Raw genomic sequence first — 17,805 nt, 5'->3', positions numbered from 1 at the left:
AGAACTGTCTTAGTTCTCTAGTGAGTGCCTTTGTTTAACATTGGGTGTCAACAAAAAGCCAGGGATGTTTTTTTATTGGACTTTTGTTTTGTAGTTTACTGTTTTGTAGTTCTTTACAGTGAAAAGAGGCTGACAGGCCAAAGCACAATAAGCTATGAACTGGAATGGCAGGTGTCTCTGGAGAGTTACTATACTAGTAGATGAGTTTATTTTGAAAAGCAATTGTTGAAAGTATTAGTTGCTCATATGCAGTCCCCTGTAAAGAGTGAAATGAGCACTTCTAGCACCAAGTATCAGAAAGTTAAAGATTTTGATTTTTGGCCTTGAATCAAAATAGAAGTTGAGGGCACAGTTTCAATTATTGAATTGTATTTTGAAATAATGGGATAAAATGCTAACCCTATAAATGTTTGTTATTACTTGATAGTTAATCAGTGGTGAAGTCTGGGTTCAATTTAACGATGGTTCCCAGCTCCTGGTGCAAGCTGGAGTCGCATCTGTTATTTACACGTCTCCTCAGGGCCAAGCAATCAGGTAATTATTTTTAATGTTGTAAAGTTATGTATGACAAACACATGCTCACTTATATGGATTAGTTAGAACTGTATTCCATGATTTTAAAAAAACAGGTGTGGAACAAGTTTTGGCACAGTGGTTAGCACTGCTGCCTCACAGCACCAGAGACCTGGGTTCAATTCCCTCCTCAGGTGACTGACTCTGTGTGTGTGTGTGTGTGTGTGTGTGTGTGTGTGTGGAGTTTGCACATTCTCCCGGTGTCTGCGTGGGTTTCCTCTGGGTGCTCCAGTTTCCTCCCACAATCCAAAAATGTGCAGGTGAGGTGAATTGGCCATGCTAAATTGCCCGTAATGTTAGGTGAAGGAGTAAATGTAGGGGAATAGGTCTGGGTGAGTTGCACTTTAGCAGGTCGGCATAGACCTTTTGGGCTGAAGGGTCTGTTTCCACACTAAGTAATCTAACCTAATAAAAAAAAACTCTATTTATCAGATGATATACCCCAAATGGGTATGGGGAGGTAATGGCCTAGAATGTTCTGAGGATCCAGGTTTAAATTCCACCATGGCAGTTGGAATTTGAAATCAATTTTTAAAATATTTGAAATTTTAAGAGTCAAATGACTACCATGAAACCATTTTTTTTGTCAGAAAAACCCAATTGATTCACTCATGCCCTTTTCAGGAAGGAAACTGCCATCCTAACCTGGTCTGGCCTACATTTGACTCCAATCTCGGCAACATGGTTGTCTTTTAACTGTCCTCTCAAATAGCTGAGCAAGGTACTTATTTGTAATAATCAGTAGAAAGTCTCAAAAGTAATGAAACCGAATGGACAGCATCAACGAAAAACTAGAAATTACAATGGTAAATAGCTATGTCTATGCTGCAGAATCCTCCTTCGTACCATCTGGGAGCAAGTCCCAAAATTGAGGGAGCTATCTCGGATTAATTGAACAGGAGCCTGATATGATTCCATGCATGTGACTGCACCTTACAATGTCCCAGACACTGGTTGACGTGCTACCAGGCACAAAGGAAGATTGTTTGGAGAAGATCTGCCAATTTCAGTTGCAGGATTTGGCTGAAAAGTAGCAAAATAAAGTTCACGCCACACACATGCCAAGCAATGACCATCTCTAACAAGAGAATGTAGCCATTGTCCCTTCTCATTCAAAGGCATTACCAGCACTGACTCTCCCACTATAAATATTCTGGATGTTAGCATTGACCAGAAGCTGAACTGGATTCAAATACTGTGGCTACAAGAACAGATAAGAGGTAAGGAATCCTGTAGTCCCCTCCTAACTCACCAAACCCGGTCAAAAGTTTGCACAAGTCAGAAGTACTTACTTGGAAAAAGCTCCAACAACCCTTGAAGCTTGACACTATTCAAGACAAAGCAGCCCCCTTTTTGGCATCACACCTGCTCACTCTGCTCCCAGTGCTCAGCAGTATTGTGTAACAGCTACAAGATATACTGGAGATATTAACCAAGATTCCTTTAGACAACACTTCCAAACAGAAGAACCAAGGCAGCAGATAGGTGGTAAGAGCACCACCACCTGCAAGTTCGCCTTTCAAAGCTCCCTCCCTAATAGCATTGTGGGTCTACCTCTAACACATGGACAGCTCGGCATTAAATGTAGGCCCAGCCAGTAGCACAGCCATCCCAGGAAGGATATTTTCAAAGGTTAGCTTACGTAATGGCGTGATAACAATTTATCTTTTCCTGACTACAAGCATCTATTTACAACATTTCAGCAAATTCAGCATCCCAGCAATGAACTGATTATCATGCTACAGCTCCTTTTTTATATATGGGCTAGCAGTTTTGAAGAAAACAAATCACCTGAGGATCTAAAGATTCATCAAACTAATCCTTGTATGGAACATACATTTTAGAATATTTTCTTCTGTCAATGGGTCTCTTCAAAGGTAACAGTTGCTATCTTAAGTGTTTCAACAGATGGATTTGTGCAAAATCTCTGTAGCAGAGTTCTCTATACTCCGTATGAGTGGTCATGAAACTGCTAAAAACTCTGCTCTGTGACTGAATAAATCTTTAAAAAGGCTGAAGTTAAATAGACCTAGTGAAAATGAACTTCAAACTGCAAACGGCTGTTATGCAAGTTGTATATGTAGAACTCTATCATGGAACTAGCATTTTTTTACAAAACTTGAATTTTGTTGTGCTAAATAGTAAAATGTTTGACATTTCTATAAACCTCAATGTGGATGATATTACACTTTTTTTTTGTCTGACTGCTGCACTCTTTTTAGAAGGATGTGAACACATTAATAAACCTCTTTCACCCTCTCTAGAGTGGTAACTTCAGTTATGAACATAAACTTGAAAGTTGGGACTGTTTTTCCTTGGAGAGAAGCTAAGCTGAAAGATTTTATAAAAGACATGAGGGGCAATGTTTTTTATACATGTGGTTCATGTGTGGAATGAACTTCCAGAGGAAATGATGGATGTGGGTACAGTTACAATGATTAAAAGACATTTTGGATTGGTAGATGAATGTTTGGAGGAATATAGGCCAAGTGCAGGCAGGTGGAACGAGTTTAATTTGGGCTTCTTGTCAGTATGGACCAAACTGTCTCTTTCCATGCTGTAAGATGGAAGATTTCAAAATGAGGGGGCTGGTTAGAGTACATGGTGAGAAACCATACCCCTTTTCAAAAGGATGAACAATGAAATTGCACAAATGAAGGTAATTTGCAAAAGTAGTAAATGTGGTGAGAGAGACTCATGATAATTGAGGCATGGGATGCACTGCCTGAGATGGAGATATGCTGAACTGATACATTCAAGCGGGCATTGGATAATTATTTATATAGAAACATTATTTGGGATTATAGGCAAAGGTAGAAGAATGGCACCAAGTCAATGATGCTCATCCAGAGCTGAACAACACTTGCACCATTATAAATCTGTTTTAAACTATCTGCTTAAGTAAAAGATTGGAATTATAAATGCATTAGTGAAAAGAGACTTTTTGATCTATACCTTTTTTCATTTTATGGTTTTGTCATAATTCAAATTATGTAGTCATGCTGCATTTATAATCTGCCTCTAAATTCCTTTCTTGCTCCAGTATCTTGCTATTGATGCAAACAACTGAGTATCGCATCTTTTTTTATTGGTACCACCTGTCTTTAATTTTTGTCTCAACACTTTTTTTGTCCTCCCATGTCATATACATTTTGGAATGTATACTAACTTTTTTTTTAAAGCTGTCAAGTGTAATGATTTTAAATAGAACCAGAATTTGCTAAAGAAACTATGACCTGGCAACATTTGTGGGAAGAAAACTGTGAACAGTTTGATTCGAGTGACCCTTTTTCAGAACTGGACATTGGACTCAACATTTAACTGTTTTGTTTCTGTAGATGCTGCCAGACCTACTGAGTTTCTCCAGACATTTCTGTACTTATTTCAGGTGTCCATTATCTACAAGTTTTTTTTTGTTGTTTGTTTCATTTTGATTTTAAGTAGAACTGACCACATCATCCTCCCCTTCATGAAAAACATACATTATGTTTTAATAGGTATGGGCAAAATGAGAAGATTCCAGACCATGTGAAAGGGAAACTACAGTGCCTCTCTTCAATCCTAGGATTACTGGCAAATCAAACAAACCAACATACAATTCAGTAAGCAAGCTCACCTGCTATAATGTGAAGTCAGAAGTTTAACAACATTTTCTACTCGTATACTGTCATACAGTATGTTTTCAGAGAAAAACTGAGCTTTTTCTAAAAAGTATGAAATTTGATTAACAACTAACCAAGTTCAAGCTGAAGTTTATAAAACAAAGTGTAAATATGCTATAAATAGTCTGTATATTTTGTAATGCTTGTTAATGTACATTGAAGACTTTTATTTTTCTATTGCTCATTTAAGTGTATTTTGAATGAACATCAATGTCATGTTAAAACAGTTTTTTAAAATGTTGAAGTGGTAGATTGTTGAATTGTATTTGTCTGCTTTATGTATAAAAGGGATTTATACAAACTATATAAACTTGTTCATGAACTTTGGTTTTGAAAGACAATTTTATATAGGCATTATATATACTTCTGTTACTGTTTTGATTTCAACCACTTTAGCATTAATCTATTTGAGGCATGTTCTAGCTTCACACTTTTTCATCTATTGTAAGTAGAACACTTCTTTCTATTCCTCTTCCAAAATGAAATTCAGAATTGTACTCTATCCTGTTACACAACATCAGCATCATGGAACCTTTTTAATCCTGGATTTTTAACACATTTTGAAATCTTGAAATGGTGAAACAAAGCAATTTGCAAAATACCAGAAAATATAACATTACATGCTAATGTGGAAAATGTTATGAAAATTTGGCTGCAGTACTTATGCATTTTGACTGGTTTTAAAGTCAATAAGTATTTACTAATTTGGTTTTAATATCTGGGGTCCAACCTTGAGTACACGCCTGAAAAGTAATGATTTGCTGAAGTGAATGAAACTAGCATCCATTGCTGAAATAGCATGAATTGTTTCTATATTGTGATATTGATGATTGTCTTACAGAAACAAGTCTAGACTTTGCCATCATTCCCTGTCATTACTGTAAATTATGTATATTGTGCATATATTTGTACTATATTGCTTTGTATATAGTTGACTATTTTAATACAATTGTTTTGTACTTTTGTTCTAGTTTTCTGCTATATATAAAAAAATAGTTTGACTGAATTCCCCTTAAACTCACATTTCAGGATCTTTTGCCCTTTTTTGCAATTTTAAAAATTTACTGTAGGTGTTGTATCATTTTTTTAAATACAAAGAGGCTGAACTGAAGGTAGTTTAAGAGTTGGCATTCATGATGTTTTCTAACTTGTAACTATCTCAACAATCCAATCACCCATCCATTCCACTGGATAGTTTTCACTTCCCTATTCTGTTATGAGCTGAAAATGTGTTGCTGGAAAAGCGCAGCAGGTCAGGCAGCATCCAAGGAGCAGGAGAATCGACGTTTCGGGCATGAGCCCTTCTTCAGGAATCCTATTCTGTTATGAACCATGAAATAGAAAACAGATGTTGAAGACTGTGTCAAAAAAGAATAGCTGGGTCAGAAAAGATGAGAGGTTTTACAGAAGTGAATTTTATTGTTGGAGGATAAGTTTAAAAACCACTATTTTAAGTGACCCAATTAAAATCAGTTATTTTCAAACTTCTACCAACCATACAGATTGGATTCTTAAAGTTTTACAGCTATTCTGTATGCTCTCCTTACTGAGAATTAAAGCAGCTTAACATTTTGTATCTGGCCTAATCTCTCCAAATGTTTAAGTCTGGCAGCATCTTTGGATATATTTGAATTGGGTTTAATGGATATTGGTGTTTTTGTTCAAGGTTTTTTGGCTTGTGCAGTATTTGGTGAGACTAAAGGAAAATATGTATTTGGTTCACATTCTTAAAGACTGAAATACATAATACCCACAAATATTCAATCCAGATCAGAAAGATATGGTTTCCCTCTTATCTGATGGACTTAGATCATATATATGGTCTGTGATTCCTAATGCAATCAAGATTTGCACAATGTTGCAGAAGTCAAATGTGTATGCGTACTGAACATTCATTAATGTATACCCAGATGAATATTACCAGTGAGCCACAGAAGTTACCTATGGTGAATCCAAATTTTTAATTAGTAGCAGTTACCTAGATTAATGAGCTATCCTGATGCTTTAATGTATTTAAACACCAGTCTGATAGAACAGGAGGCTTCCTGCACACTTTTTCTCAATAAAAAGATAGGAATATAGATTGGGGAAACTCTCTCTCATTTAAACTTCCAGGGACTTCTATGCTGTTTTGGCTGTAAAGTATTTCCATGACATGGAATATTTGCATAAACTCAAGTAACCACTTCACATGCTTGTAAATATGAATGTGTAACATAGTGAAACCTGTCAATTAGGGATAATTGTGGGACATGCACTATTTCTGTTATTGCACAAGCCCTGAATTTCAAAATGGTTGTGTTTGTGTAGTGGATTGGAACCCATGGTTGCCATGCAATTTCCTCCAGTTCTAAACCAACTTGCTACACTCAGTGATTTCAAATAGCACTTTGCATCGACAATAAGTCATTTTAGACACTTGGTTTTTTTTTGAGTGGAGGAATGGTCTGAGCATTGGTGAAGTATGTACAAATAAATGCACTGAGGTAAATATGCACCACTTAGAATACTTTCTCTCAATTTTCCTTTCATGTCCATATATTTAAAACAATTTTATGATAAAAGATGAGATGCTAGTTACTTAAACCTTTTTTAAAATTGGGTCTCCTTTCTGTCTATAACAATGATTTGAATGCCCTGTATATGGACAAAATTATATTAATCTATTTCATACAATATCAAATGTTCATAATACTTTATTCATAATTTCAGACTTCGCACTAAAATTCTTTATTTAAAGCTATCACAAAATCTCACTATCAATGCATCAATTTTACTGTAAAAGTTGTTAATCCATTAGGTAAGTTGTAACTTACTTGATTTTATTTAATATACAACAAGATACAAAGCAAAAAATAACACTTGCGGTTTTTCCCCTACCACTTATTTGAAGCAGCCCATATAAAATGTAAAGTGCAATCAATTAGGTTTCATCAGTGTGCTTTTTTCCCAAGGCTGGATACAAAATGGTTATTCTCTTTAGCGCATCTTTACTGCAGTCTCTGATACTGGATTGAGAATTGTGAGAGTCTCTTGTATATCAGACCCATAAGTATTATAGCTGCCATCACAATCCCACAAATGGGGCCAAATGTCCATCGAGGTCCATAATGAGTGTAAACTTGACTAACAAATACAGGTCCAAGTGTGCGTGCTCCACTTCCAGAGGCTGTTAGCCAGCCCATATAAACACCCTATAAGATTAAAAGTGAGAACAAAATTTCGATGTCATACACTCTTGATCAAGTAAGTATTTAACCACAGCATCTGCTTCAATTTAATTAAGTTGAAAAATAAATAGCAAGTATTGTTAAAATAATTTTAGCTTTTAAATTTGTCAAATTAAGCATATGTAGGAGACTTATTTTTGCCCAGAAGTTTTATTCCAACTCCTTCTAGTAGGCTACCTTCCACTACATAGCTAACAAATGAAATACCTTTCAGCCTGGTTTCTGTCATAGTTGATCTGACTGTGAGTAAGCCTTCAATTCAATTCAATATATACTCTATTGGTGAGCAAACCAATGCCAGGTACATGTTTAGTTCTTGAGACTAGTTAGCATGAGCTTGGCTTTACTCTGATTCTCATCTAGATTTTGTTTTAATTGGTCAGTCAGGTGGAACATCTGTCATTTTATTAAACCAGTTGTTAAAGACTCCAAATGCAAACTACTTCAATGCTACTTGGTCAAAGGAAGGCAGTATATTGATGCTGAATGTTTGAATACTTTCATTCAAAATTAAATGATGAACTGTGAAATTGAGGACACTAATTTTCAAATGACAAGACTGAAGTAGCAGTTAGTGTACTTTCTCTGACTATAGTCTTGGATTACACAAATTTAAAATAAGATGCAAGAATATAAGCTGGAAAGCAAACGATCACCACTACACTTAGAAAACATATGATAATACAACCAAGCACATGCTAGAAGAGCACGTTATTGAGAAATCTAGTGTCACATTTTATTCATTGCCTGTTGACATTGTAACCTAATTAAACATCTGTTACCTGAGGCTTTGGTCCAAGAATTTTTGAATACAACGTATAAGTCATAACATTACAGACTGGGTACCCCACGCCAATCAGTACAGCGGAAAGAATGTACTGAACCAGATGGATGCTGGGAATATGCTGACACCACACTTGCTGCACAGGACAACCTACTCTCTCAGCACTGAGGTATAGTGAAGGTTGTGTTAAAGACTCATACTTTAGTTCAGTAGAATTGTAATTGGAAGTGTTCTTAATATCTGTAAATGAGAAAAACAATTGGGTTATTTTTTAACATGCAATTGATTGCCATCAGCTACATCAAGAAGGCAAACAAAAATGAAATACCATACTAAAGTAGCTTACATCTGATGCACTTTTCAGTAATTTTTGTGCATGTAAATGCCTAAATTTACCTTTTGTTTTGAGAAACTGCATTTGTATCCTCAACATCCTATTGGGATAGTTGTACTTGGCAAACATTGAAGAAAATAACAAAGATATACCAGTGAGAAAGAAGGGTTCTAAGAAAGGGATATGCGAACCCAGGTATTCCAATAGAGGAAGGTAAGGATTGCTTCAAGTTTGAAAGAAGAAAAATATAAAAAGGCAAAGATTAGTAATCTGGACAATTGGGTCAAGTTTAAAGCAAACAGGGAAGGGGGGGCGGAATTTGAGGGTAATGACAGCAAGAACTCTTTACAAATACATTGAAGAGTAAGGTCAGTGTGAATGTAGGCTTCTGTAGAATGAAGCCAGGGAAATAATGGGAAAATAGTAAAGTTTCTGAAGAGTTCAGGAGTTGAATAAATACTTTGTATTTTTCCCAGTAGAGGGCACTATTTAGTGCTTTTGCAATCAATAGTTTTTAATGAAGGGGGAGAGAAAATTAAAAACCAATGGTGTTAAAAGTTGATAGGGCTCTGGACCTGATGGGATGCATCCTAGACAAGTTAAAGGAAGTAGCTACAGAGATAGTGGATGCACTGGTTATAATCTTCCAAAAAAAACCTTTTAGATTCTGGAAAACTATCAATGTAACACTTTGATTCAAAAATCAGAGGAAAAAGCAGGTAACTATAGGCCAGTTAGACTAACATTTTAAGCTGTTATAATCGATGTAATAGTACAGTGTTTTGAAATAAGTGAAAAACTAGCAAAGCTAGCATATATTCAAGAAGATAAAAATCATTTTAAAATTCTTTTGAAGAGGTAACAAGTAGAATAGATAAAGGGAAACCAGTACATGTGACATGTTTGGGTTTATTGAAGTTGTTTGGTAAGGTACTATATGTTAGTCTATTTAACAATAGTATAAATAGTAGTAGTATACTGAAATGGATAGAGAATTGGGATAAAAGGGGTCATTTTCAGGATTGCAAGCTGTAATTGGTGGAGTGTCACAGGGTTCAGTGGTAGGGCCACAGTTATTTATCATATATCGAGACCTTTTTTTTTATCACTGTTTGGCTTGGAGCTAGAAGCTGAAGTTTACCTTTTGAGCTGTAAACAACAGCTTTCTTTTTTTAAAAAAATCTGCTTTCTTTGAAGCCAAGCCTGTAGGTTAATTCTTGTTCAAAGAAAACTGTAGGTGTTTCAGATGTGATGCATTCTGCTCAAAACAGTTGACTAATGTCTGGATATTAACTGGTGCCATGCAGGGATATTGGTGGCAATCAGAGTCAAAGTTTGAAGTGTTTTCTGTCAGAAGGATTATGGCTGTTAAAGCTCAGGACATAGATTTAATTTCTCCCTGATTATCTGCTCATTATCAATTTATTGAGTCTGTTTTAAAAATTAATTGAATATTCTGCACCCACTGGAAGCTATCTACATTCAGCAGTGTCTTCAGCAATAAATCAAGATACAATCCTGTGTGCATGTGACATTATGAATCATAAAGACTGGACAAGTGAAGTGGCTACTTACTTTTGTTTGTCTATGTGAGAGTGGGGGCTAGATTCAAAGACGACTGGGTATAAATCATAAACATTAATTAGATTTGCTGTTTTTTCCAAATTTGCTTGATTAAAGGTGACCCAATCTACAAAGGGATATATACATAGGTTAAGCAAGTAGACAAGTGATAGATGGAATATAATTAGGGCAAATTTGAAGTTAGGCGTTGGGCAGGAAGAATTGAGGGAGCAACTATTTAAATGAAGAAAGCTGCAGTACAGATGGATTTAGAGCCCTTGTGCATTAGATTGTTCAGTGGGTCGTAGGGAAAGTTGGCCTTTATTTCAAAGAAAATGAAGTATAAAAATAGGAAAGTCTTGCTAAAAACACCAGGTACTAGTTAGATATCAGCTAGAACCTTTTGCACAGTTTGGCTCCTTGTTTATTCAAGAACCAATGTAGGTATTGGAGGTAACTAGGGAAGGTTCACCAAGTTGATCCTGGGTATGGAGGAAATATCCTATGAAGAGAGGCTGAGTAGCTTGGGTCTATATTCATTAGTGTAGAAAAATGAGGCAACCAACTGAAGTATACAAGATTCTGTCAAGACTTTTCAAGGTAGGTAGAAAGGGTTGTTTCACCTTTTAAGAGAATCCAGGACCACAGGGCATAATCCCAGACTAAGAGGCCATTTAAATCAGAGGGCAATTTCTTTTCTGAGCATAGTAAGTTGTGGAATTCTTTACTGTAGACGACTGTTGAGGCTGAGTTGTTAAGTATTTTTCAAAGCTGAAATGGAGAGATTTTATTTTAAACTGTAAGAGAATCGGGTTCCAGAAGAAAGGCAGGAATGTGGGGTTGAGGATAATCAGTCAGCCACTATCTCTTGATAGGTTGAGTGGCTTATTTCTGTTCTTACATCTTACAATCTTAAGGACTATATGAACAAAATGTATTCTGTGCTCAATGACAATTCCAGATTTTATATCTAAACGACCTGCCACTGTACATGACTGCAAAGCCACATTGCAGAGGTGTGTGGGACTTGTGTAAGAGTGGTGACAAACATGATTGATGGGATTCATTCTCATGGCTCACTGCTTTCATGTATGTATGGACCATGTTTCTTCAATGTCTTAGTTGAGAAATCTGCCAATGGGTTCTTTTGTCAACATATACATTGTTCCACATGCTAAATATCAATCTTATTGGCAACGTTGTGATTACAGCCCTAGTCATTTTCTCACCATGTAAGCTTCATGCTTATAATGGGTAACCTGTTAATTTATGGAAAAAAGACATGTGCAGAATAAGGAGGCTTCAATGGTTACATCCCAGATACTCCTAATACTGTTCGTGTGGCCTCACCAAGTTGTACAGTTGCAGTCAGACTTCCTTACTCTTATATTTCAACTCTTGAAATAAGGGTCAATATTCCATTAGCTTTCATGTTTCATAACAAATTCTCCCAAGTCCCTTTGTGTTACAGCTTTCTGCAGTTTTTCTCTGTTTAAATAATGTTCTGTTCACCAGCTTGATCCAGTATTTCCCCACCTCTAACTTTTTCTTTTGATAAATTGAATACTGCGCAGGATTTGACACCCCTTGCACAATGGCAGATTGTTTGTGTAGAATATTTCTTAGATCTTTGTGCGTGTACAAAATGAGTACTCTTTTGAAGTATATGTTTGTCAAGCTGATATGTGGTGCAGTGCCAAACTGACACAATACAACACTAAAAGCATGACTGCTGATAACCATGACAACCTGCCTACCTATGTGTGTGGACAAAATGCAGTGAGCATGAAGAAAGCAAGCTAACATCTCCGATGCACAGGGTGAGAGGGGTTAGTGTCCCTACTTGCAAAGTGGGCTGGCAGCAGCACTGCAATGTAATATATCAGCAGGCTTTAAAGTTCAGTATTAATGTACTAAACTTTTATAAACGTGAGTCAAAGATGTGCCATGACTGTGAAGAGCATAGAATATAGATGTGATGAGATTGGTGCTTTGCTGTTGCCAACCTCTGCAGGTAGGCTAGAGGCATTAACTGCTCATGCAACATGCCTCTGAGATATTGAGGACCATGACCAAAATGCAAGCCTACAAAAGATGCCAGTGAGCTGTATCTGCTACCTGGGAAAATTTCAACCCACGTGTAAATGAGGTGAGATTTGCATGCTTTGATATCAAATAATTAGCTAATCAGTTCCCTGCCATTTACCAGCAAGATTCTCAGTCAGGAATAAAGGAGCAGGAGTAAGCCCATCAAGCCTGACCTGCCATTCTGTGGCCTAAGTCCATTTGTCTATTTTGGCCCATGCAAAAATTTAAACTATCTTTAACTTAAAATTAACAATTGAGCAAGCGTTCACTGCTGTTTGTGGAAGGGAGTTCCAAATCTTTATCACTGTGTTTGGAAGCACTTCTACATCGATCGGGCCCAAATTCTCAGGCTATGCAGCCCAATTCTAGAATCCACAACCAGTGGAAAGAGTTATCTTTTATCTATCATGTCTTTTCATAATAATATCTTGAAGGCACACTTTTTCAGATCAGTTCTTAATCTTCAAACTACTTGAGAAAACAGGCATAATTTGCATAATCTCTCCTCATAATTAATACCTGAAGTCTAGATATCATTCTTGTAAGCCTCCACTGAACTCCCTCCAAGGCCAATATATTCTTCCTGAAATGTGGTGCCTGATCTGCTTAGTCCTCCAAATGAGGTAACTGCAACATAACTTCTGCTTTCTTATTATAGTCTCCTAGATTTAAGGGCCAGCATCCCATTAACCTTACTCATTTTCTGCACCTGTGTGTGGTATTTTAAAGATTTGTGTGCTTGAATCCCTAAATCTCTGGTTAGATTAGATTCCCTACAGTGTGAAAACAGGCTATTTGGCCCAATAAGTCCACACCGACCCTCCAAAGAGTAACCTATCTAGACCCCCTTTTACTCCTGCCTAATGCACCTAACACTGGGCAATTTAGTCTGGCCAATTCACTTGACCTACACAACTTCTGACTGTGGGAAGAAACTGAAGCACGTGGAGGAAACCCATGCAGACACCGGGAGAATGTGCAAACTCCACACAGTCGCCCAAGGCTGCAATCGAACCTGGGTCCCTGCTGCTGAGGCAGCAGTGCTAACCACTGCCACCATGCTAAAATCACTTCAGACGGCCACTGTAGTTAATGTCATACCATCTACAAAGCACCCTGATCTGTTTTTGATCCAATATAGATAAATTTAACTTGGTTACATTGAATTCCATCAGCCAGTTTTGCCAATTCACTTAGTTGATTAATACCCCTTTTTGTAAAGTTATGCTATCATTTACATTGGCAATACCACCATGAACTGTGTGTCCTCAGCAAAATTTACTATATGACTTTCAATGCCATTACCCAAGTCACATGGTGGCTCAGTGGTTAGCACTACTGCCTCACAGCGCCAGGTGCCTGGGTTCGATTCCAGCCTCTGGCAACTACCTGTGTGGGTTTCCTCCCACAATCGCAAAGATGTGCAGGTTAGGTGAATAGAACATGCTAAATTGCCTATAGTGTCCAGGGATGTATAGGCTAGGTGCATTAGTCAGGGGTAAATCTAGGGTAGGGAAAGGGGTCTGGGTGGGTTACTCTCCCGAGGGTCGGTTTCCACACTAAGGATTCTACTTCTAGTTCAAGTCATTAATAAATAGTGAATAATTAAGGCCCTAACCAATTCCTTGTGGGACACCATAATTGACAGCTTGCCAATTTTGAGTATCTACCCTTTATATCTACTTTGTCACCTTCCACTCAACCAATTTCCCAGCCATGTCAGCAATTGGTCCTCAGTTCTGTGGGCTTCTACCTTTTAACAGACTGTTAAACTTCCAGAAAGCATTTGATAAATATAATGTAGTGGACAGGGTAAGATCAATACATTAGTGACCTGTTCAAAAAATTCAAAGAGGTTTTATAGGGATGACTTACCTGTTATGAATCCATGCTGGCTTTCCCTAATTAGTTGAAAATTTGAGGTGTTCAGTTACCCTGAATCCTTGGTTATAGACTCCAACAATCTCCCTACTGCAGGTGTTAGCCTAACTGGTCAGTAATTCCCTGATATTCCTCTGCTCTTAAAAAGCAGAGTGGTATGTGCAAATTTCAATCCAGAGGGATAACTCCTGGATCTGGGAACTTAGAAAGATTATACTTCGGGTACCTACAATGTGTGCTCCTCTATTTTCATTAACACCCTTGAGTCGAAGTAGTCAAATCCTAGGACTTGTCACTCTAATTCCAATAATTTCTTCGGAAAAAAATTTAGTTTTATTCAGTCCCTGTCCCCCGATCTAATTGATTTCTTTGTGACTTCCGGCTAGCTATCCTCCTCTTTTATTGTGAATACAGGCCATTGAACTCTTACGCAGAAAATTGTATTTTTTTTCTCAACTTCAAGACTTCTTTTCTCATTCTTCCACTATTTTCCCAACTCTCTCACCATTATCCTTGATTTGGAGATGCTGGTGTTGGACTGGGGTGGACAAAGTTTAAAAATCGCACAACGCTAATATAGTCCAACAAGTTTATTTGGAAGTACTGCTTCCTCAGCCACCTGATGAAAAAGCAGTAATTGGAAAGCTAGTGCTTCCAAATAAACCTGTTTGACTATAGCCATCATCCTGCTTATTCAAACACTGGGAAATTCTACTCTACAACAGTTCAAAATTTGTTACGCCCAAGTCATGATTTGGAGGAGCTGGTGTTGGACTGGGGTGGACAAAATTTAAAAATCACACATCACCAGGTTATAATCCAACAGGTTTATTTGGAGAGATGAGCTTTTGGAGCGCTGTTCCTTCACCAGGTGGTTGTACCCAAGGCTTAGTGAACTTTTCACATAAGCAACTGAGGCCTCAAACAGACTCCCAAACCATATCACAAAAAGAAAAGCAGCCTTCTGCAATGGAAATTGCTTGTAGAGATCTCAAACAAGTGTTGCTGGTGCATTTTACCATGCAAATTAAAATTAATGGTTATTTAAATTACCCTATAAATCATATTTTCATGACTACATATCCAGATGAGCCAAAAGATAATCGAGAGAAGCTGGAATCATGGCTGTTCACAAAAAGAAATCACTTGTGCAAATTAACAATTCAGCGCACTTTTGGCACTTAACAAAATAATGTCCTTCTAAACAGTAATCAGAGTAATTCACCTTTTAACTCCAACAAATGCATAATCATTGTATAGTGAGGAATCTAGCTGAAAATCAAAAGCCCATCCCCTTTCAAACAAATGAAACAAGTACCATTTTTTTTTTGCTAGCAAGGTGATCTCCTTCCTCAACAACAGTGTGGTTAAATTATTTTGCCTGCGTTCCCCTAGATATGTGAATTTAAATGTTGTGCCAATTTGACTGAATTCAGAAGTACTTTGAGTTATTTTCAGAAAATGTTCTTGAATAGAAATTAGTCAAAAGATAATCAGCTTTACTGGTATTTACTATCCTGAAAATTTCCAGCAATTTGAAAAATGTTTTACTGGCCAAAGAGCCAAGTAAAACATATAAAATACACCAAAAAGACCTGAAAACAATCAGCACATTTAACAGAAATAACCATGAAGGCATATTGCACATACACTAATACTAAAAAGGAAATACTAGGTCCTTCAGCAGTTGAAGACAAATCAAATGGTACCTGTCCACTGGATTGGAGGGTACTGATTTCCCCAAGGCAGCAAAACAAAGAACCCAAGGAAAATGATAACAAATCCTCCAAGCAGCAACAAATGATCTTTGAATCTGTAAAGCAGACAAAGCAAACAGATATTACAATAAACCAAAATTTTAAAATAGTTTCATTATTTTCAAAAAAATCATTATATAGCTACCTTTTCGAAAGAAGCTTTGTTATCATAAAAGCAACAATGGATTCTACACCAACACCCACCAGTAGAATTCCATTGTACAGGACTGCCTGCTTTGCAGTCCATGCATACATATCCATGGTTAATGGGGTGGCTATCCTGTAAAGAATTCAAAAAGGAAATCATTTTACAAACATATTGAAATATTTAGCCATATAAAACCTGAAAAATCTTACTGTATAATTAGAAACATCTCTTAAAATATGTAACTTATTCAGTGAATCTCTTCAGTTCTGTACTTATGACAAGTAGTCAAATTGGACTCCATTGTAACAGTTTCCCCACTCCTCGAATGCCACCAGAGAGCACTTCCTCTTTTTATTTACAGATCTCCACAGTATTTTGCTTTAACTATGTTTTCACGCTGCTTGTTGGTTTTTAGTCTGTTCCTTCCAGATTCATATCAGAGTCCCAGGCAGCTTTGAACATAACAGATCTATAGAAATTTTATTACAATTAGTTCTTTTTGGCACATGGGTAACAGATTTACTTGGTTTTTCAAACTGTTGTCTCTCATTTTGGTACCCAATTTTTTTTTTAAAAAGCTCAAAAATAAAAAGGCTGTAATGTATGGAGACCTCAAGATATGGTCTCTCCTATGCCCTGTGTAATTGAAGCATTGCCTGCCTACTTGTATTCAATTCTCCTTGTAATAAAAAATAACATTCTATTAAATTTCCTAATTACTTGCTGTATCTGCACATGAAACTTTTACATTTCATGCACTTTGCCATCATATCCTCCTGCAGCTGAAAGTTTTTTTGCAATTTCCCACCAATCGGATAAAATGCTCCTAATTCTTCCTGACAAAATAGGACATTTCACATTTCTTCTATTCGCTATATCTTTCCCCACTCACCTAACATATCCATATCCTTGGTAGCCTCCTTGTGCCTTCTTCACAATTTGATTTCCTACCTATCTTTGTGACATCAGCAAATTTAACAATCATACATTTGATCCCTTTGACCAAGTCATTGATAGAAACTGTAATCAGTTGAGGTCCCAGCACTGATCCCTGTGGCACTCCACTTGTCACATTTTGCCAACTCTATTCCCGTTAGCTATCCGATCCTTTTGTCCATGCTAATATGTTACTCTCAACACCATGAGTCGTTACTTTTGATACTAACTTTTAATATGGCACCTTCCCAAAAGTTCTTGAAATCTAAGAGTTGTACGTTCACTTGTTCTCTTTTGTCTACTCTTTTTTTTCCCCTTGAAGACCTCCAATAAAATTTAGCCATTAGTCAAATAACTTCCCTTTCATAAAACCATGTTAACACTGCTCGATTACATAAACATTTTCCAAGTCCCCAGTTATTAACATACTCCATCTTTTTCCATAGGAGAGATCTTCAGATGACTGCCTATAACTTCTTGCTTCTGATCTCCTTTTCTTGAACAGAGGAGTCACATTCATTATTTTCCAATTTGGTGGAACCTTTCAAGAATCTAAGGAATTTTGGAAAAATTAAAGCCTGTAATATTTACTATCTCAGAAGCCACCTTGTTTAAGACCCTTGGATGAACATAGGAACACAGGAGCAGAATTAGGCTATTCAGCCCATCAAGTCTGTACTACCATTCAATACCATCATAGCTGATCATCCACTTCAATGCCTTTTTCTCCCACAATGACCCCATATGCCTTTCTGTCACTGGTATTTAAAAATCTGTCACTCAATCTCTACTTCACAATTAGTCGATGACTGATTTGCCAAAAGACCTCTGGGGTGGGGAATTCCAAAG

The 17,805-nt window shown here is 36.9% G+C and overlaps 2 protein-coding genes across 6 annotated transcripts in view; one reads left to right on the top strand and one right to left on the bottom strand.

The window, feature by feature from the left end:
* plk4 (polo-like kinase 4 (Drosophila)) overlaps window positions 1-6,280 on the top strand; it is a 63,830-nt gene extending 57,550 nt beyond the window's left edge. The window contains exons 15-16 of the mRNA XM_072584164.1: window positions 428-534; window positions 4,071-6,280. Of these exons, the coding sequence (XP_072440265.1) occupies window positions 428-534; window positions 4,071-4,179 (216 nt within the window). The 3' untranslated portion in view covers window positions 4,180-6,280. The remainder of the gene's footprint in view (window positions 1-427; window positions 535-4,070) is intronic.
* A 635-nt stretch (window positions 6,281-6,915) lies between these two features.
* mfsd8 (major facilitator superfamily domain containing 8) overlaps window positions 6,916-17,805 on the bottom strand; it is a 53,955-nt gene continuing 43,065 nt past the window's right edge. For all 5 annotated transcript variants that reach the window (XM_072584166.1, XM_072584167.1, XM_072584168.1 and 2 more), the window contains 4 exons: window positions 16,018-16,152; window positions 15,825-15,928; window positions 8,248-8,489; window positions 6,916-7,429 (listed from right to left, as the gene is read on the bottom strand). In XM_072584166.1, the coding sequence (XP_072440267.1) occupies window positions 7,226-7,429; window positions 8,248-8,489; window positions 15,825-15,928; window positions 16,018-16,152 (685 nt within the window). In that variant the 3' untranslated portion in view covers window positions 6,916-7,225. The remainder of the gene's footprint in view (window positions 7,430-8,247; window positions 8,490-15,824; window positions 15,929-16,017; window positions 16,153-17,805) is intronic.

This window comes from Chiloscyllium punctatum, chromosome 14 (genome assembly GCF_047496795.1).
Source record: "Chiloscyllium punctatum isolate Juve2018m chromosome 14, sChiPun1.3, whole genome shotgun sequence".
NCBI lineage: Eukaryota > Metazoa > Chordata > Chondrichthyes > Orectolobiformes > Hemiscylliidae > Chiloscyllium > Chiloscyllium punctatum.
This window is presented reverse-complemented; position numbering and strand designations above follow the sequence as displayed.